This window comes from Biomphalaria glabrata, chromosome 3 (assembly GCF_947242115.1).
Source record: "Biomphalaria glabrata chromosome 3, xgBioGlab47.1, whole genome shotgun sequence".
Taxonomy (NCBI): Eukaryota; Metazoa; Mollusca; class Gastropoda; family Planorbidae; genus Biomphalaria; species Biomphalaria glabrata.
Window position 1 is genome coordinate 46676428 of NC_074713.1, and position 22250 is coordinate 46698677.

At 35.8% G+C, this 22250-nt stretch overlaps 1 protein-coding gene across 3 annotated transcripts in view; it reads right to left on the reverse strand.

The window, feature by feature from the left end:
• Nucleotides 1-3246: 3246 nt before the first annotated feature.
• The window catches only part of LOC106061940 (apoptosis-resistant E3 ubiquitin protein ligase 1-like), a 119713-nt gene continuing 100709 nt past the window's right edge, over nt 3247-22250 (reverse strand). For all 3 annotated transcript variants that reach the window (XM_056022347.1, XM_056022348.1, XM_056022349.1), the window contains 3 exons: nt 7818-7904; nt 7080-7255; nt 3247-6350 (listed from right to left, as the gene is read on the reverse strand). In XM_056022347.1, the coding sequence (XP_055878322.1) occupies nt 6248-6350; nt 7080-7255; nt 7818-7904 (366 nt within the window). In that variant the 3' untranslated portion in view covers nt 3247-6247. The remainder of the gene's footprint in view (nt 6351-7079; nt 7256-7817; nt 7905-22250) is intronic.

A 22250-nucleotide genomic window follows, 5' to 3' on the forward strand; every position in this document is an offset into this window, starting at 1 on the left:
GCTGGGTCCTGTCCCGAGTTGAAAGAGTAGATGTTGAACCCACTGGGACAGCCTACAACAATATACAGTGACTGTGATCATTTTTCCAGATCCTAGATCTGCTGCCTCTTTAGCATGATCCTAGCTCAAAGATAAGACAATCATCCTCATCTCTACTACTGGTCAGCTCAGCTTTGTCCTTTTGGAGAAGTCTGAATTAGCAAGGCCTCAGGAGAACTAAACCAATCCAAAAGCTCACTCCCAAAGCCTTCCCCATGTTAAGCTATAGCTGCAAGTCAGCAGATGTTTGGATTCAGAGATTTCCTTTTCTCAGGCTAAAGGTTCTCCCGATATTCAAGACTGTTAGAGTCTGTGTTATCATGTGCTCTAGGAACTATTGGTATCACAACTTGTTTTGGTTGCATCCTTTTATATACTATGTGCTAGTTGTGTTCCAGAATTGAGCACACTTTGTTAAATAAATCAAAACTTTTTAGAACTTAATGTTGCATAAAGTATGAAATAGGTTTACTTTTCAGTATTTAAATATTGCAAGATGTTTAATACTAAAGATATCAAGCTTATTTACTAATTAGAAAATTCAGGTACTGAGTATGTATTGAAGTCTCCTCTCTTCTGTCATCATTGGATTTTAAAAATTATTTAAATAATAATATAGTTAGGCAAACAGACTTATTTTTGGTTTCAGTAAATTTGCATTATTTGAAAATGTAAAGCTTTATAAATTATTTTTTTATACAGGAGACTTCTTTTTAAAAAATGTCCATGTTTGAAAACTAAAATATTAACTGCTTGAGTAGGAAGGTGCAATAGATAACAAACAAAACTTTTAGGGAGCAAAAAAAAATGTACAATTTATTAACCAACAAATGTAAGTAAAAAAAAAACAACAGAAAAAAAAATTTTGATTTCTGCCAGTTCACAATACTATATGGCCTGCCACTAGACTAGTAGATCTATATGTTCTTGTACATGTTCTTGGTGGAATCATTTGAACGTTTCTTTGCCATTTCATTACATCAGATGATAGTTCTGGTGACAGCCCAAAGTCATTGAATTCCAAAATAAAAAGATGATCAGAGTTTCCATTCTTCAGCTGACTACTTTATGAAAACTTAAGTCACTGTTTGAACTAACATTTTGTATACAGGGCTATAATAATCTAAGCAGAAGTGATTACTTAAACTAGATCAGTTGAAGGTAGTGGCTCTCCTAAGATTGGTTATGTTTTTACATTCAATGCCTACATGAAAACATTGGACACTATTTCCAACCAGAAATTAACTTCATAGGTTCAAAGTTTAGATTTAATCACACACATTCTTGATCTATAATGTTTACAGCAATGATCAGTCAAATATATTTTAGTAGGTATCATAATTAGCTTTTGTTGTTGTTGCTGTTATTTTTTAAAAATAAAGCAACAAAAAAAAAAATCTCTCAGAACATATTGAAGTAACATATTGAAGAAAAGACATTTTTAAAAATCTGTATCTGAAAATATGAAAAAAAGAAAACAACTCTAAATTCTTGAGTAGCTCAGTGACAGTAACAAAATATTCAGTTGATCTTTTGTAATTAAAAGAAACAAAAAAAAAAAAAATACAATCTGAACAAAATGTTGTAACAACATATAAATTGTAATTGCTGTTTGAACCTTAATTTCTAGAGTGGCCAACTGTTTCTCCTCTACTTAATATCAATCAAAGCTGGCATCAAAATAAATACATTGTGTAAACAAAGATTTGTTGAAAATTACAAGCTTTTAAAAAATCCAAAAAAAATGTATCAAAGACAAGAAAAATAACATGCATTATTTATCAATCAAGTTGGCTTTTTAAAAAAATCTGGCAAGATAGAAAAGAAAAAAATGCTGTAATAAAAGTTTTTGAATTTCATGAATCCATACAACAAGGTCAGTTAATGTACAAACAATGTGAAGATGGAATATTTTGGAACAAATAATGTGGACATGTATTTATGGTACAATTAGCATGTTACATCAATTTCTTTATCTTATATTGGCTTTTATGTTTTTAAGATGTCTAGACATTCAATAAAACAAAAATTAACAGCACAATTACAAAAATATGGCATGTGCTCATTCTAAAGATAAGTGCACTGTAGTTGTCAGCCTGGTGCACATTTTCTTGGCTCATTCAATTGCCTTTTCAGTGCATTAAGTGGTTATTTGGTTGATTTCCTAGAATGTCAAGGACTAGTAAACTACTGGATTCTATTTGCCCCAGAAAAAGGTATTACAAAATAAAAACTGTATTAAAAAAGTAATTACACATTTGATATGAAATCTAGGTTTGTTAAGAAATGCTACATTATGGTTTGCATATATTTTACAAATATTATAAATTGCCTAATTATATGCCTACATTTGTAGAATAGTATTGAAAAAGTTACCCTAATGTAAAAAAAAATATATTTTCAAAAATATAAAATTGCCTATCTCTAATGTTACGTAAAGCCACAAGAATGTGAAATTAAATGAAGAACTGCCTGCAAGCTTTCACAATCTTAATTCACGTTTTTTTTTGTGTCAACTAAATTGTGAAAAAGGATGCCAATTTCAAACACACTTTATCATTATGAGCATATAGGTCTAGAAATGTCAGTGTGTATGAGGGCGGGTTGATCTCTTTGAAGGGGGGGGGGTCCTCCTCTCAAACTAATCAACAGAAAACAATAAATCAAAGGTTAAGGTGCCTTAGATTTAAGGTGCCGAGACCAATGAAGTCTGTGTGTGTGTGTGTGTGTACACAAATAGATGGTGGGTGGTAAGGAGGTGGCAATACAATGGTATTTTATTAAAGGCCTTTAACTGATGGGCCAGACTAGCATATGTATGGGAGAGAGCCAGCATGTGAAAGGTGTGTCCCCATGAGACTGTTCTATTAGAGGTAGCAAAGCAAAGGTATTTTATCCTTGGACAATAAATGGGGGGGGGGAGGGGAATGCTATCAGGCTGTTCAGTTTATTTTAAAAACATAACAGTCACTTCATTGCCAAACTGAATGCTAAGTTCACAACCACTCAATCCTAGCCTGAAATTTACCACAATGAAGAAAACAGTAAAGTGCAGAGATGATTTAGGTGGGTACCATTTTATACGCAGTCACAAGTTCAACATGTGGCACTAACACACTCTGAATGTCACTCTGATACAAACAAAAAAAAATGAAGTTAAAGAAACTTCCATGTACAAACTGCATGAATGCTGGAGAAAACAAACTCAGACCTGTAGGATTCATTTTATAAATACTATTTACAGAAACAACATGAAGCAAATGTTTTCATGAGGACATAAGAATGTTTGCTTGTCTCACACAGTCAGACTCATTACACTCATATATTGTCAATGCATATTCATCCCTTGATAAGAGATGTAGTTAGTGGTATCTGATAAGAGTCAGTTAACTAATGATCTACCATTTGCCAAACCATTTCATCTTTGATACTTCTAGTAGATAACAACTAGAGAATACAAATAAAAAAAAACAACAGTTAAGTTCTTTTTTTTTTGCATTACTTGTAACTAAAAAAAAAATAATATCACAATTAATCACAATCTATTGAGCCAATCAAACTTAGAGAATCAGTTTGAAATGTTCTGTTATACTCAACTCATTCAGAGAATAAATTAAATTTACAAACAAAGAGGAAGCAGCCAGATTGTTTTTTTTTACACAGAAAAGTTCATTTGTAGTGTATGTACCTGAACAGTGGCTTTTGATTCAAAAGCAACTCTCACTGCAATACTTTGTGATCACTGGGTGACTAAAACTGTGATGCACAAGACCAACTTCAACTTAGCAAGTTGTTAATATAACAGTACATCATAATTAGAAATTGAAACTTAGCCATTAGTTGATAGAACAGTACATTGCAATGTGAACACCAGTACAAACATACAAAAATATATCTAAACGCAATATCACAGTTATGTCTGTACAAAGTTACCCAATCACTTGAATGACACATTGAATGTAGGTTACTTTAGCCATAATGAGGGAGTCATGAATCAAACATTATGTTTTAGTCATTATGCCCTGAATTTAATTCAGGAAAGTCTTAGAAATGGAAATAAGAGTTGTGCCCTGAATGAAATAATCTTTTCAAAGCAAAGATTGAATTCCACAGCCATCTTTGAGTTCATAGAAAATAAAGTTCTCCTCATTTTCTATCTAGAAGGAAGAACTATCAAGCTAACCAGTAACTGTAGTTCAACAGTGTATAACGATGTGACGTGACAGTCTTGGAAAATTGAAATTTCAAAACTAATGCCATTTACCTAGTTGAAGCTGGTTAAAAACTGATAATTTTGGGATACATAGACCTGCAATACTAAGTAAAAGAAAAAAGAACAATATATATAAATCTTAAACATGGGAAAAAAACTGCACATTTACAGCCATATATCCCAATACTGTAAGATCTCCCTTTTTCAATATAAACAAATAATTAATTACCTTTAATAGATTATTTAATGTTTTGACTGATTCATGTTTAGTAAGGGACAATGAATAATTGTGCAAAGTTGCAAACTTGATCCGAGAATGGGAAATGGAAGAAATAATTTGTACAAAATTTGTGCCAAACAGACGTATAGGCTGAGTGAGTCAATATAAGCTTTGTGAAAATGCTACTAAAGGTGAGATACTGGTGTTAAAATTGATTTCTAACTGTTATAGAAATGCAAAAAAAAAAGTTACAAATAAGCCATATAAAGAACAGAAACTAAATTAAGAGTTTGAATTGTGGGGAAAAAAATGAAAATAGTATAATTTTTTAAAATTAGCTAAATCTATTTAAAATACAAAGTGATCAAAAATTGCTATTTGTTTGTGTGTGTATATGAATGGAAGAGATCGTGGAACATTGCTTAACAAAACACAAAGCAATCAACAAAAACTAGTGCTCAGTGAAACTACAACAAAGTTACAACAAAATTGAACTCTAACCTATATACATTTTGATGCCAACTAGTATTCTGAGAATGTAATGAAACAATTAACAATATGAGCTAACAAAAATAATACTTCAGAGTTTGACAATGTCATTACAAAACAGAAATAGAAGAATGTATGAGTAGAATAACAAAACAATGTCCACAAATTGTAGGCATAGTGAACCAAATAATTAAATTACAACCTAGAACTAGGTCTTTTAAACTTGAACAAAAAAAAAAGTAACAAAGGGCACAAAATTATCACATTCAAAAGAAAAATACTGTAAAGTCTTGCAAGAAAGAACTTCTACCTAAGGTAGAAAGGGGCCAGTAAATTGTTTACTGTCAAGTTACAATTGAGGCAACTGAAGGGCCCAAATCTTGGCTATAAGTGTGTAGCTAAAGACAGTCAACAAATTAGTCAGTACAATGACTAGACACATAATTTGTCCTATATCAGATATCAAGCTTTCTATAACTTGTAAGCTGATAAAGCAACTGCTTTGACACCTGGTAGAAAAACTGTTATAAATCTAGACAGACTCTGGTATAACAGTCATAGCCACTAGGTTCTACACATTTACCCAAAGGAACTAAATATGAAATTCATTATACATTATGTCCACTGCAATAGGTTATTTCAGTTTTGATTTAGTAGACAATATCACATAAAATGATACCATGGGTTAGTAACATATATTTTTAAAGTTCTAAATTACTTGTTAAATGGTGAGACAAAAAAACTTGCTTTATTATAAGTATATTTCCATTATACGTAGTTCTGAAATAACAAAAATGAACAATAACTACAACCATCAATGCAAAAATTTTTTTTTTAAAGAATTAGAACAAAAACAAAGTCACAACCAAATATTAATCCTTTTTTATTATTCTTGAGATGATCTTCTTTTAACACTTCAAATCTATCAATAGAAAAGTCTAACTGGTCATGCTTTGATCATTGCAAGCCATAAGGATTGCTCACATTGGAACTGATGAAATCAGCCACACACCTGATATCTTACCAAGGAATTTATGCCAACCACCTGCGTGTTTTGTATATAACATAGGAACTTGACATATTTATTGATAAAAGTAAGTTTTCCAATTGTCAACAGAGACATTTATTTATGTACCGGTAAGTGAGAGTATACACTCCAATAATAGTTTTATTCATGGTGGTGTTGCTCACTGCAAGCCAATATGGCATGGTGAATAGGAGTATTGAAATGAGATCACATGGCATCACATTACAAAACATAAGCTTAGAAAAAGATTCTGTGAGTTTCAGACCAATCCAAAGCCCTGATTGCCTTCATTAATAGCGATGAGTAGCATGCGATGAAATGTCTCCATGGTATCATAGTCAGGCAGACAGAGCTGGTTAAAGCTGAAAGACAAAATTGTAGTGTAGAATAGAACTGCATGAATCATTCAGTTTGATGTCTGTTATATGTAATCAGATAAATTAAGTTATAACTTAAGTCAGGATAACATTGCAGGCATTAGAAAAGTTATCCATTTGATATAGTCTTAGAGATATAGTCAGCACAATGTTAGGAATCAAAATGTTGCAAAAAAAAAATGTTAGCAGATGAGACTATCATCAGCCCCATGCACAGCAGTCTGAAAGGGGAAATTTACTTTTCGACTTAAAAAAAATATTTATCTTCTATAATCCTTAGTTTCTGTTACGGTGATAGCGCAGCATGGTGTGAAATAAAAATGGTGCGAATTTGGATATTGAATGGAAGGGAGATTAAAAAGAGGAAGCTCAGGAAAATATGAACACGAAGCCAGTGAAACTATTATGTTTTTGTAATTTGTTATAATATTAATTAAAATATTTCTAAATTGGAACCTGAGAGTATCTGTGTAAAAGTACTATTTTTCAACAGTCTTGAGCCGTCAACAGTTTCCATTTTTCATCCTTTAGCTCTCACTAGTCTTACTTAGTTCCCAATATTCATCATTAGTCTTCATTATGTTTACTTAGCTCCCACTAATCCTCCTTAATGCCAACAAGGTCTTACAAAGTATTGTTAACCCTACGCTACAGAAACAAATGACCTGTACATCATCTGCCCAATAGACCACAAGGTCTGAAAGGAAAACTTACCAAGTGTGAGATGAAGGCAAACAATTGTAGGTTGGTGCAGACGAGAGCTGAATCTTTGGGACTAGTTCAGAGAATCCACCAGGTGGCAGCTGGGATGACCCAGTGATAAACTGAAGGAGTCGAGCCATTTGTTCTTCAGTAAAACTGGCTATGATAGTCCAGAACCAATCAAGAACCTGAACACATTTAAAATTACAAATCTGGTTAATATGTTGTTAATTTAAAAAATACATTCATAAGTTACGTTCTTGTTTCTGTTTAACCCATTAACTTCAGAAGAGGTCAAAAGTGAGATGGGTGGCTGAGTGGTAAAAACCACTTGGCTATCAAGGGGGCATGAGCTCAAATCATGACATGAGTAGAGTTGTGTTTGCTGAGCCCCTGAAGATAGTGCAGAAAGTTTCTCCTAGATACCCCCCATACCCCGCTGGTCCACAAAAGAGATAGGACCAAAGTGCTCTGAGCATGTTATAAGCATGAAAGTTTTATTAACTCTTTCTCTCCTAACTGACGATACCAATGTTGATTTCACCAGAATGTGGTAAACAATTACGGAGAGAAAGAGTTAAACAAAAGCAATGCAAAAAAATAAAATACAAAGCAATGCTACTAAAGATTCATAAGGCCTTAGAATCCTATAGGAAGCACTAACTTTTGAAACTATTATTTACAAAACACTTTTTGGTCTTGTGTAAGATTCTACTAGAAAATGAGTCTATTAAAATATTAAAGACTTGCCCTGTTAAAGGAAGACGTGGCTCCAACAACATTGTGATGTAGTTTAAAGTCTGCTATACTGTAGGTCCCGGTGCCACACATCAGTAACTGGGAGAAAACAAAACATGCCAACATTCTTTAGTTTGTTCTTTAGTAAGTTATGATGATAAAATATATTCATAAACACATACATTTAAAAACAAAACGTTTTTGAGGGTATATATGTTCTCATTTATCAGTCATCTTTTGTGACAATAGATCTGAGTATTTTAGACAACTATATTTGTATTTTATATTTGTGGTTCTTTCCTAACTCTACCTCCATATATCTTTGATGTTGTTGTTTTTTTCAGTTCCAGTTCAAAATGTACAAAAGCTAAACAGACTGAAGTCTTTCCAATCTAAAAAAAGTTCATATTTCTTTTTGTTTGAAATAGTAGTAGCATAGAATCCTCTTTAATAATTTGAGGATTCTTCTTTATTTATAATTGTTTTCATCCAATTTTTTTAAAAAGAGTTTTAAGCCTCGTCTTTAAGTTTCATTGATTCAGGTTAAGGTTTACCTACTTTTTTTTTCTTTGCTAATCCAAGCTGCAGTAAAGCCCTGATACATGTTTGTAAAGTCTAAAAATTGAAATTCTACATCTTGATTTAGTCTATGTCAGTCTAAACTAGACCTAGAAATTCTAGATATCTAGAATCTACAAAGATTTTAATTAGAATATAAATCCAGATCTAGTTTTAAAAAATCTAGATATACGGTAAAAAAAAAAAACTAGATCTAGTTTAAAAAATGTAGATTAGATCTAAATCTAGCAATTATGTCTTTTTAAACTACGAGTCAAGATAACGAGGACTATATTACTATACCGAGTTGTTTTAGCATTTCATTTGAAGAATGTATTCCATATGACGTCAAAGGAAACAAATTCATTACGTCACACGGCCTAGTTAGACTAAAAGTGTCTCATCAATACGAGCAGCATATCGAGGGGTTATAGACATTAATGCACCGAGTGAGTTCTTTTAGTATTACATTTAAATAATTCATTTATATGACGTCAAAGGGAAAAAATTCCATTACGTCACACGGCCTACTTATAGACTAAAATATGTCTCATCAATACGAGCAGGATATAGAGGGCTCATAGACATTAATGCACCGAGTAAACTCCTTTAGCATTTCATTTAAAGAATTAACTCTATATGACGTCAAAGTAAAAAAAAATCCCCTACGTCACACGGCCTAGTTAGACTAAAAAAAATAGCTTCATCAATACGAGCCAGTTATCGAGGGATCATAGACATTGGTGCACCGAGTGAGTTCTTTTAGAATTACATTTGAAGAATTCATTCATTTCACGTTAAAAAAAAATCAACCACCACAAGAAAAAAAAAAGCAAAAAAAAAAAAAAAAGCAAAAAAAAAAAAAAACAACCTTGGAATGGATGGTTTTGAGGTCAAAATCAATATTTACATATTGTATCGGTTTTATCAAGGACAAATGAAATATAGATTTTATATATGTTTTCTTGGAGGTTCAGCGAGTGCCGATTTAAATTATTCCAACAGCGGATTCCAGCGTTGGTTGATTTTGAAACCAATACGATGCCAATTCGACGTATTCTCATCGTATGACCTCAAAACCATCCATTCCAAGTTTTTTTTTTTTTTGCTTACTTTTTTTTTCTTGCGGTGGTTGATTTAGAAACCAATAAGATGCCTATGCCCACTTATTCTCATCGTATGACTTTAAAACCATCCTTTCGAAGTTTTTTTTTCTTTTCTTGTGGTGGTTGATTTTGAAACCAATACGATGCCAATTCCACGTATTCTCATCGTATGACCTCAAAACCATCCATTCCAAGTTTTTTTTTTCTTTGCTTTCTTTTTTTTTTCTTGCTATGGTTGTGGTGGTTGATTTTGAAACCAATACGATACCAATGCCCACCTATTCACATCGTATGACCTCAAAACCATTCTTTATTTTGAAAACCCGTGAAACGTCAAGGGACAACTGTAGCTTCTATCGCACACATTGTTCGTAAAGAACAATTATTCGGACAGCGCATTGGGAGAGAAGATACAAAATAGATTCATTAGTGCAAAGCGACAAGCCCTGAAAGTTTCGTGACTGAGTCCTTCTATGACCGTCTAAACCACTATTTGGTTCTTGCTAGTCTCCTGGTTCTCCTCTGTCATTATTAGTTACTTTCCAGCGTGCGTAGCAGAAATTATTCATTTCTAGTTAGACGAGTCTTTATGCAAACTATTTCTGAATTATTCGTTACGTTTATTGACCTTAAATAGCGAAATCTTTTCATGCAGAACAATACCCGCTGTCTCGCTGCCCCCAGACACATCCCACCCCCGAGTTGCTGTCGGTGATAACGTTTAGGAGCTTAACGTGTTGGACAAAAGGTTGGTTGCCACCTAATGCTAACGAATTCTTACTGCCCGAGGGAGAAGGACAACTCAGAATTTAAACCTCTGCAGCCTCCAGATAAATATGATTTTTAAATAAAGGCATATTTGATATGAGATACGGTCGCATTTTTTGTTGTTGTCGGCGCTATTAAAAAAAACACCATTTTGTCAGCGCTACATTGTCGTACGAACGTTTGGCGTATAACCCAATATTCCAGTTATATGTGCTTCTTAAAATAAGATTAAATCTAGGCAGTGCTATTTATTATTCTAGTCTATCTTTGTTTATCTATCCTCGGTATGAGCATGAAAAGAAACACATAATGTTGCTGTCTCTTTGTTTAAAGACTAAAATTATAAAATCCAGAGGCGGCCTTAGCTGAGAGCGGGGCTCTGGGCGAGTGTCTTTTGCGCGGCCCTGAGTCTATATATACCGTACCACATGACGCTAACGGGCTTGTCCGCCTCTAACGCTGTAGACCTTATTTTGACTTTAATACATAGTACCTTACGTAGGTAGTGTACGATTGGACTTTCACTATTTACATAGGCCTATTGTTTTGTAATTGTTCTGCATGAAAGATTTCGCCTTTTAAGGTTAATAAACGTAACGAATAATTCAGAAATAGTTTGTATGAAGACTCGTACAACTAGAAATGAATAATTTCTGCTACGCACGTTGGAAAGTAACTACTAATGACAGAGGAGAACCAGGAGACTAGCAAGAACCAAATAGTGGATTAGACGGTCATAGAAGGATTCAGTCACGGAACTTTCAAGGCTTGTCGCTTTGCACTAATGATAATATTGCTATAACTCCGCCATGCGCGCCGGCCCGCACCGCCATCTAAGCTAGAATGTGCGCACAGTGATAAACTAGACTGAGAAGGATGTCAACATTAGGAGGAGAAGAGAACGATTTCCGCCCAAGTTGAGAGCCGAAGTGAAAAGACTGTGCCTAAGATAGATGTTGTTTTGTGGACCTGTGATGTCGTGTAAATAAAGATATATGTGCCTCGTTGAGTTGCCTCACTTAAGTTATTACAATATTTTGTATCTTCTCTCCCGATGCGCGGTCCGAATAATTGTTCTTTACGAACAATGTGTGATTATTGTGTGCTATAGAAGCTACAGTTGTCCCTTGACGTTTCAAAATCAACCAACGCAAGAAAAGAAAGAAAAAAAAACTTGGAATGGATGGTTTTGAGGTCATACAATGAGAATGAGTGGGATTGGCATCGTATTGGTTTCAAAATCAACCACAGCAAGAAAAGAAAAAAAACTTGGAATGGAAGGTTTTGAGGTCATACGATGAGAATACGTCGAATTGGCATCGTATTGGTTTCAAAATCAACCATAGCAAGAAAAAAAAAAAAGAAAGCAAAGAAAAAAAAAACTTGGAATGGATGGTTTTGAGGTCATACGATGAGAATACGTCGAATTGGCATCGTATTGGTTTCAAAATCAACCATAGCAAGAAAAAAAAAGAAAGCAAAAAAAAAAAACAAACAAACTTGGAATGGATGGTTTTGAGGTCATACGATGAGAATACGTGGAATTGGCATCGTATTGGTTTCAAAATCAACCAACGCTGGAATCCGCTGTTGGAATAATTTAAATCGGCACTCGCTGAACCTCCAAGAAAACATATATAAAATCTATATTTCATTTGTCCTTGATAAAATTGTTTAGTATTGGGATCGAACCTAGGACTTGTGTCATTATCGAGACGCTTAACAACCAGTCATTCAAATATGTGCAGCATTTTATTTTGAATTCAATGAATCAGTCTTTAGTCTTTTACAATACCTGGACCTGCATTTGTCTAAAATGTTTGTTCTAGAATCTATTTTAGTTCTTATCTCTTGTGATACAGATATTGTCAAATCTGAGTTAGTGATTTAGCAAATTTTCACCTTATGGCCTCATGACCAATCTACCCGCTGTCTCGCTGCCCCCAGACACATCCCACCCCCGAGTTGCTGTCGGTGAAAACGTTTAGGAGCTTAACGTGTAGGACAAAAGGTTGGTTGTTACCTAATGCTAACGAGTTCTTACTGCCCGAGGGAGAAGGACAACTCAGAATTTAAACCTCTGCAGCCTCCAGATAAATATGATTTTTAAATAAAGGCATATTTGATATGAGATACGGTCGCATTTTGTGTTGTTGTCGGCGCTATTTTAAAAACACCATTTTGTCAGCGCTACATTGTCGTACGAACGTTTGGCGTATAACCCAATATTCCAGTTATCTGTGCTTCTTACAATAAGATTAAATCTAGGCAGTGCTATTTATTATTCAAGTCTATCTTTGTTTATCTATCCTTGGTATGAGCATGAAAAGAAACACAGGCTAATGTTGCTGTCTCTTTGTTTAAAGACTAAAATTATAAAATCCAGAGGCGGCCTTAGCTGAGAGCGGGGCTCTGGGCGAGTGTCTTTTGCGCGGTCCTGAGTCTATATATACCGTACCACATCACGCTAACGGGCTTGTCCGCCTCTAATGCTGTAGGCTTTATTTTGACTTTAATACATAGCACCTTACGTAGGTAGTGTACGATTGGCCTTTCACTATTTACATAGGCCTATTGTTTTGTAATTGTTCTGCATGAAAGATTTCGCCTTTTAAGGTTAATAAACGTAACGAATAATTCAGAAATAGTTTGTATGAAGACTCGTCCAACTAGAAATGAATAATTTCTGCTACGCACGTTGGAAAGTAACTACTAATGACAGAGGAGAACCAGGATAGTAGCAAGAACCAAATAGTGGATTAGACGGTCATAGAAGGATTCAGTCACGGAACTTTCATGGCTTGTCGCTTTGCACTAATGATAATATTGCTATAACTCCGCCATGCGCGCCGGCCCGCACCGCCATCTAAGCTAGAATGTGCGCACTGTGATAAACTAGACTGAGAAGGATGTCAACATTAGGAGGAGAAGAGAACGATTTCCGCCCAAGTTGAGAGCCGAAGTGAAAAGACTGTGCCTAAGATAGATGTTGTTTTGTGGACCTGTGATGTCGTGTAAATAAAGATATATGTGCCTCGTTGAGTTGCCTCACTTAAGTTATTACAATATTTTGTATCTTCTCTCCCGATGCGCGGTCCGAATAATTGTTCTTTACGAACAATGTGTGATTATTGTGTGCTATAGAAGCTACAGTTGTCCCTTGACGTTTCAAAATCAACCAACGCAAGAAAAGAAAGAAAAAAAAACTTGGAATGGATGGTTTTGAGGTCATACAATGAGAATGAGTGGGATTGGCATCGTATTGGTTTCAAAATCAACCACAGCAAGAAAAGAAAAAAAACTTGGAATGGAAGGTTTTGAGGTCATACGATGAGAATACGTCGAATTGGCATCGTATTGGTTTCAAAATCAACCATAGCAAGAAAAGAAAAAAAGAAAGCAAAGAAAAAAAAAACTTGGAATGGATGGTTTTGAGGTCATACGATGAGAATACGTCGAATTGGCATCGTATTGGTTTCAAAATCAACCAACGCTGGAATCCGCTGTTGGAATAATTTAAATCGGCACTCGCTGAACCTCCAAGAAAACATATATAAAATCTATATTTCATTTGTCCTTGATAAAATTGTTTAGTATTGGGATCGAACCTAGGACTTGTGTCATTATCGAGACGCTTAACAACCAGTCATTCAAATATGTGCAGCATTTTATTTTGAATTCAATGAATCAGTCTTTAGTCTTTTACAATACCTGGACCTGCATTTGTCTAAAATGTTTGTTCTAGAATCTATTTTAGTTCTTATCTCTTGTGATACAGATATTGTCAAATCTGAGTTAGTGATTTAGCAAATTTTCACCTTATGGCCTCATGACCAATCTACCCGCTGTCTCGCTGCCCCCAGACACATCCCACCCCCGAGTTGCTGTCGGTGAAAACGTTTAGGAGCTTAACGTGTAGGACAAAAGGTTGGTTGTTACCTAATGCTAACGAGTTCTTACTGCCCGAGGGAGAAGGACAACTCAGAATTTAAACCTCTGCAGCCTCCAGATAAATATGATTTTTAAATAAAGGCATATTTGATATGAGATACGGTCGCATTTTTTGTTGTTGTCGGCGCTATTAAAAAAAAAAACATTTTGTCAGCGCTACATTGTCGTACGAACGTTTGGCGTATAACCCAATATTCCAGTTATCTGTGCTTCTTACAATAAGATTAAATCTAGGCAGTGCTATTTATTATTCTAGTCTATCTTTGTTTATCTATCCTCGGTATGAGCATGAAAAGAAACACATAATGTTGCTGTCTCTTTGTTTAAAGACTAAAATTATAAAATCCAGAGGCGGCCTTAGCTGAGAGCGGGGCTCTGGGCGAGTGTCTTTTGCGCGGCCCTGAGTCTATATATACCGTACCACATGACGCTAACGGGCTTGTCCGCCTCTAATGCTGTAGACCTTATTTTGACTTTAATACATAGTACCTTACGTAGGTAGTGTACGATTGGACTTTCACTATTTACATAGGCCTATTGTTTTGTAATTGTTCTGCATGAAAGATTTCGCCTTTTAAGGTTAATAAACGTAACGAATAATTCAGAAATAGTTTGTATGAAGACTCGTACAACTAGAAATGAATAATTTCTGCTACGCACGTTGGAAAGTAACTACTAATGACAGAGGAGAACCAGGAGACTAGCAAGAACCAAATAGTGGATTAGACGGTCATAGAAGGATTCAGTCACGGAACTTTCAAGGCTTGTCGCTTTGCACTAATGATAATATTGCTATAACTCCGCCATGCGCGCCGGCCCGCACCGCCATCTAAGCTAGAATGTGCGCACAGTGATAAACTAGACTGAGAAGGATGTCAACATTAGGAGGAGAAGAGAACGATTTCCGCCCAAGTTGAGAGCCGAAGTGAAAAGACTGTGCCTAAGATAGATGTTGTTTTGTGGACCTGTGATGTCGTGTAAATAAAGATATATGTGCCTCGTTGAGTTGCCTCACTTAAGTTATTACAATATTTTGTATCTTCTCTCCCGATGCGCGGTCCGAATAATTGTTCTTTACGAACAATGTGTGATTATTGTGTGCTATAGAAGCTACAGTTGTCCCTTGACGTTTCAAAATCAACCAACGCAAGAAAAGAAAGAAAAAAAAACTTGGAATGGATGGTTTTGAGGTCATACAATGAGAATGAGTGGGATTGGCATCGTATTGGTTTCAAAATCAACCACAGCAAGAAAAGAAAAAAAACTTGGAATGGAAGGTTTTGAGGTCATACGATGAGAATACGTCGAATTGGCATCGTATTGGTTTCAAAATCAACCATAGCAAGAAAAAAAAAAAAGAAAGCAAAGAAAAAAAAAACTTGGAATGGATGGTTTTGAGGTCATACGATGAGAATACGTCGAATTGGCATCGTATTGGTTTCAAAATCAACCATAGCAAGAAAAAAAAAGAAAGCAAAAAAAAAAAACAAACAAACTTGGAATGGATGGTTTTGAGGTCATACGATGAGAATACGTCGAATTGGCATCGTATTGGTTTCAAAATCAACCAACGCTGGAATCCGCTGTTGGAATAATTTAAATCGGCACTCGCTGAACCTCCAAGAAAACATATATAAAATCTATATTTCATTTGTCCTTGATAAAATTGTTTAGTATTGGGATCGAACCTAGGACTTGTGTCATTATCGAGACGCTTAACAACCAGTCATTCAAATATGTGCAGCATTTTATTTTGAATTCAATGAATCAGTCTTTAGTCTTTTACAATACCTGGACCTGCATTTGTCTAAAATGTTTGTTCTAGAATCTATTTTAGTTCTTATCTCTTGTGATACAGATATTGTCAAATCTGAGTTAGTGATTTAGCAAATTTTCACCTTATGGCCTCATGACCAATCTACCCGCTGTCTCGCTGCCCCCAGACACATCCCACCCCCGAGTTGCTGTCGGTGAAAACGTTTAGGAGCTTAACGTGTAGGACAAAAGGTTGGTTGTTACCTAATGCTAACGAGTTCTTACTGCCCGAGGGAGAAGGACAACTCAGAATTTAAACCTCTGCAGCCTCCAGATAAATATGATTTTTAAATAAAGGCATATTTGATATGAGATACGGTCGCATTTTTTGTTGTTGTCGGCGCTATTAAAAAAAAAACCATTTTGTCAGCGCTACATTGTCGTACGAACGTTTGGCGTATAACCCAATATTCCAGTTATCTGTGCTTCTTAAAATAAGATTAAATCTAGGCAGTGCTATTTATTATTCTAGTCTATCTTTGTTTATCTATCCTCGGTATGAGCATGAAAAGAAACACATAATGTTGCTGTCTCTTTGTTTAAAGACTAAAATTATAAAATCCAGAGGCGGCCTTAGCTGAGAGCGGGGCTCTGGGCGAGTGTCTTTTGCGCGGCCCTGAGTCTATATATACCGTACCACATGACGCTAACGGGCTTGTCCGCCTCTAATGCTGTAGACCTTATTTTGACTTTAATACATAGTACCTTACGTAGGTAGTGTACGATTGGACTTTCACTATTTACATAGGCCTATTGTTTTGTAATTGTTCTGCATGAAAGATTTCGCCTTTTAAGGTTAATAAACGTAACGAATAATTCAGAAATAGTTTGTATGAAGACTCGTACAACTAGAAATGAATAATTTCTGCTACGCACGTTGGAAAGTAACTACTAATGACAGAGGAGAACCAGGAGACTAGCAAGAACCAAATAGTGGATTAGACGGTCATAGAAGGATTCAGTCACGGAACTTTCAAGGCTTGTCGCTTTGCACTAATGATAATATTGCTATAACTCCGCCATGCGCGCCGGCCCGCACCGCCATCTAAGCTAGAATGTGCGCACAGTGATAAACTAGACTGAGAAGGATGTCAACATTAGGAGGAGAAGAGAACGATTTCCGCCCAAGTTGAGAGCCGAAGTGAAAAGACTGTGCCTAAGATAGATGTTGTTTTGTGGACCTGTGATGTCGTGTAAATAAAGATATATGTGCCTCGTTGAGTTGCCTCACTTAAGTTATTACAATATTTTGTATCTTCTCTCCCGATGCGCGGTCCGAATAATTGTTCTTTACGAACAATGTGTGATTATTGTGTGCTATAGAAGCTACAGTTGTCCCTTGACGTTTCAAAATCAACCAACGCAAGAAAAGAAAGAAAAAAAAACTTGGAATGGATGGTTTTGAGGTCATACAATGAGAATGAGTGGGATTGGCATCGTATTGGTTTCAAAATCAACCACAGCAAGAAAAGAAAAAAAACTTGGAATGGATGGTTTTGAGGTCATACGATGAGAATACGTGGAATTGGCATCGTATTGGTTTCAAAATCAACCATAGCAAGAAAAAAAAAAAAGAAAGCAAAGAAAAAAAAAACTTGGAATGGATGGTTTTGAGGTCATACGATGAGAATACGTCGAATTGGCATCGTATTGGTTTCAAAATCAACCATAGCAAGAAAAAAAAAGAAAGCAAAAAAAAAAAACAAACAAACTTGGAATGGATGGTTTTGAGGTCATACGATGAGAATACGTCGAATTGGCATCGTATTGGTTTCAAAATCAACCAACGCTGGAATCCGCTGTTGGAATAATTTAAATCGGCACTCGCTGAACCTCCAAGAAAACATATATAAAATCTATATTTCATTTGTCCTTGATAAAATTGTTTAGTATTGGGATCGAACCTAGGACTTGTGTCATTATCGAGACGCTTAACAACCAGTCATTCAAATATGTGCAGCATTTTATTTTGAATTCAATGAATCAGTCTTTAGTCTTTTACAATACCTGGACCTGCATTTGTCTAAAATGTTTGTTCTAGAATCTATTTTAGTTCTTATCTCTTGTGATACAGATATTGTCAAATCTGAGTTAGTGATTTAGCAAATTTTCACCTTATGGCCTCATGACCAATCTACCCGCTGTCTCGCTGCCCCCAGACACATCCCACCCCCGAGTTGCTGTCGGTGAAAACGTTTAGGAGCTTAACGTGTAGGACAAAAGGTTGGTTGTTACCTAATGCTAACGAGTTCTTACTGCCCGAGGGAGAAGGACAACTCAGAATTTAAACCTCTGCAGCCTCCAGATAAATATGATTTTTAAATAAAGGCATATTTGATATGAGATACGGTCGCATTTTTTGTTGTTGTCGGCGCTATTAAAAAAAAAACCATTTTGTCAGCGCTACATTGTCGTACGAACGTTTGGCGTATAACCCAATATTCCAGTTATCTGTGCTTCTTAAAATAAGATTAAATCTAGGCAGTGCTATTTATTATTCTAGTCTATCTTTGTTTATCTATCCTCGGTATGAGCATGAAAAGAAACACATAATGTTGCTGTCTCTTTGTTTAAAGACTAAAATTATAAAATCCAGAGGCGGCCTTAGCTGAGAGCGGGGCTCTGGGCGAGTGTCTTTTGCGCGGCCCTGAGTCTATATATACCGTACCACATGACGCTAACGGGCTTGTCCGCCTCTAATGCTGTAGACCTTATTTTGACTTTAATACATAGTACCTTACGTAGGTAGTGTACGATTGGACTTTCACTATTTACATAGGCCTATTGTTTTGTAATTGTTCTGCATGAAAGATTTCGCCTTTTAAGGTTAATAAACGTAACGAATAATTCAGAAATAGTTTGTATGAAGACTCGTACAACTAGAAATGAATAATTTCTGCTACGCACGTTGGAAAGTAACTACTAATGACAGAGGAGAACCAGGAGACTAGCAAGAACCAAATAGTGGATTAGACGGTCATAGAAGGATTCAGTCACGGAACTTTCAAGGCTTGTCGCTTTGCACTAATGATAATATTGCTATAACTCCGCCATGCGCGCCGGCCCGCACCGCCATCTAAGCTAGAATGTGCGCACAGTGATAAACTAGACTGAGAAGGATGTCAACATTAGGAGGAGAAGAGAACGATTTCCGCCCAAGTTGAGAGCCGAAGTGAAAAGACTGTGCCTAAGATAGATGTTGTTTTGTGGACCTGTGATGTCGTGTAAATAAAGATATATGTGCCTCGTTGAGTTGCCTCACTTAAGTTATTACAATATTTTGTATCTTCTCTCCCGATGCGCGGTCCGAATAATTGTTCTTTACGAACAATGTGTGATTATTGTGTGCTATAGAAGCTACAGTTGTCCCTTGACGTTTCAAAATCAACCAACGCAAGAAAAGAAAGAAAAAAAAACTTGGAATGGATGGTTTTGAGGTCATACAATGAGAATGAGTGGGATTGGCATCGTATTGGTTTCAAAATCAACCACAGCAAGAAAAGAAAAAAAACTTGGAATGGAAGGTTTTGAGGTCATACGATGAGAATACGTCGAATTGGCATCGTATTGGTTTCAAAATCAACCATAGCAAGAAAAAAAAAAAAGAAAGCAAAGAAAAAAAAAACTTGGAATGGATGGTTTTGAGGTCATACGATGAGAATACGTCGAATTGGCATCGTATTGGTTTCAAAATCAACCATAGCAAGAAAAAAAAAGAAAGCAAAAAAAAAAAACAAACAAACTTGGAATGGATGGTTTTGAGGTCATACGATGAGAATACGTCGAATTGGCATCGTATTGGTTTCAAAATCAACCATAGCAAGAAAAAAAAAAGAAAGCAAAAAAAAAAACAAACAAACTTGGAATGGATGGTTTTGAGGTCATACGATGAGAATACGTCGAATTGGCATCGTATTGGTTTCAAAATCAACCAACGCTGGAATCCGCTGTTGGAATAATTTAAATCGGCACTCGCTGAACCTCCAAGAAAACATATATAAAATCTATATTTCATTTGTCCTTGATAAAATTGTTTAGTATTGGGATCGAACCTAGGACTTGTGTCATTATCGAGACGCTTAACAACCAGTCATTCAAATATGTGCAGCATTTTATTTTGAATTCAATGAATCAGTCTTTAGTCTTTTACAATACCTGGACCTGCATTTGTCTAAAATGTTTGTTCTAGAATCTATTTTAGTTCTTATCTCTTGTGATACAGATATTGTCAAATCTGAGTTAGTGATTTAGCAAATTTTCACCTTATGGCCTCATGACCAATCTACCCGCTGTCTCGCTGCCCCCAGACACATCCCACCCCCGAGTTGCTGTCGGTGAAAACGTTTAGGAGCTTAACGTGTAGGACAAAAGGTTGGTTGTTACCTAATGCTAACGAGTTCTTACTGCCCGAGGGAGAAGGACAACTCAGAATTTAAACCTCTGCAGCCTCCAGATAAATATGATTTTTAAATAAAGGCATATTTGATATGAGATACGGTCGCATTTTTTGTTGTTGTCGGCGCTATTAAAAAAAAAACCATTTTGTCAGCGCTACATTGTCGTACGAACGTTTGGCGTATAACCCAATATTCCAGTTATCTGTGCTTCTTAAAATAAGATTAAATCTAGGCAGTGCTATTTATTATTCTAGTCTATCTTTGTTTATCTATCCTCGGTATGAGCATGAAAAGAAACACATAATGTTGCTGTCTCTTTGTTTAAAGACTAAAATTATAAAATCCAGAGGCGGCCTTAGCTGAGAGCGGGGCTCTGGGCGAGTGTCTTTTGCGCGGCCCTGAGTCTATATATACCGTACCACATCACGCTAACGGGCTTGTCCGCCTCTAATGCTGTAGACCTTATTTTGACTTTAATACATAGTACCTTACGTAGGTAGTGTACGATTGGACTTTCACTATTTACATAGGCCTATTGTTTTGTAATTGTTCTGCATGAAAGATTTCGCCTTTTAAGGTTAATAAACGTAACGAATAATTCAGAAATAGTTTGTATGAAGACTCGTACAACTAGAAATGAATAATTTCTGCTACGCACGTTGGAAAGTAACTACTAATGACAGAGGAGAACCAGGAGACTAGCAAGAACCAAATAGTGGATTAGACGGTCATAGAAGGATTCAGTCACGGAACTTTCAAGGCTTGTCGCTTTGCACTAATGATAATATTGCTATAACTCCGCCATGCGCGCCGGCCCGCACCGCCATCTAAGCTAGAATGTGCGCACAGTGATAAACTAGACTGAGAAGGATGTCAACATTAGGAGGAGAAGAGAACGATTTCCGCCCAAGTTGAGAGCCGAAGTGAAAAGACTGTGCCTAAGATAGATGTTGTTTTGTGGACCTGTGATGTCGTGTAAATAAAGATATATGTGCCTCGTTGAGTTGCCTCACTTAAGTTATTACAATATTTTGTATCTTCTCTCCCGATGCGCGGTCCGAATAATTGTTCTTTACGAACAATGTGTGATTATTGTGTGCTATAGAAGCTACAGTTGTCCCTTGACGTTTCAAAATCAACCAACGCAAGAAAAGAAAGAAAAAAAAACTTGGAATGGATGGTTTTGAGGTCATACAATGAGAATGAGTGGGATTGGCATCGTATTGGTTTCAAAATCAACCACAGCAAGAAAAGAAAAAAACTTGGAATGGATGGTTTTGAGGTCATACGATGAGAATACGTGGAATTGGCATCGTATTGGTTTCAAAATCAACCATAGCAAGAAAAAAAAAAAAAGCAAAGAAAAAACAAACTTGGAATGGATGGTTTTGAGGTCATACGATGAGAATACGTCGAATTGGCATCGTATTGGTTTCAAAATCAACCATAGCAAGAAAAAAAAAGAAAGCAAAAAAAAAAAACAAACAAACTTGGAATGGATGGTTTTGAGGTCATACGATGAGAATACGTCGAATTGGCATCGTATTGGTTTCAAAATCAACCATAGCAAGAAAAAAAAAAGAAAGCAAAAAAAAAAACAAACAAACTTGGAATGGATGGTTTTGAGGTCATACGATGAGAATACGTCGAATTGGCATCGTATTGGTTTCAAAATCAACCAACGCTGGAATCCGCTGTTGGAATAATTTAAATCGGCACTCGCTGAACCTCCAAGAAAACATATATAAAATCTATATTTCATTTGTCCTTGATAAAATTGTTTAGTATTGGGATCGAACCTAGGACTTGTGTCATTATCGAGACGCTTAACAACCAGTCATTCAAATATG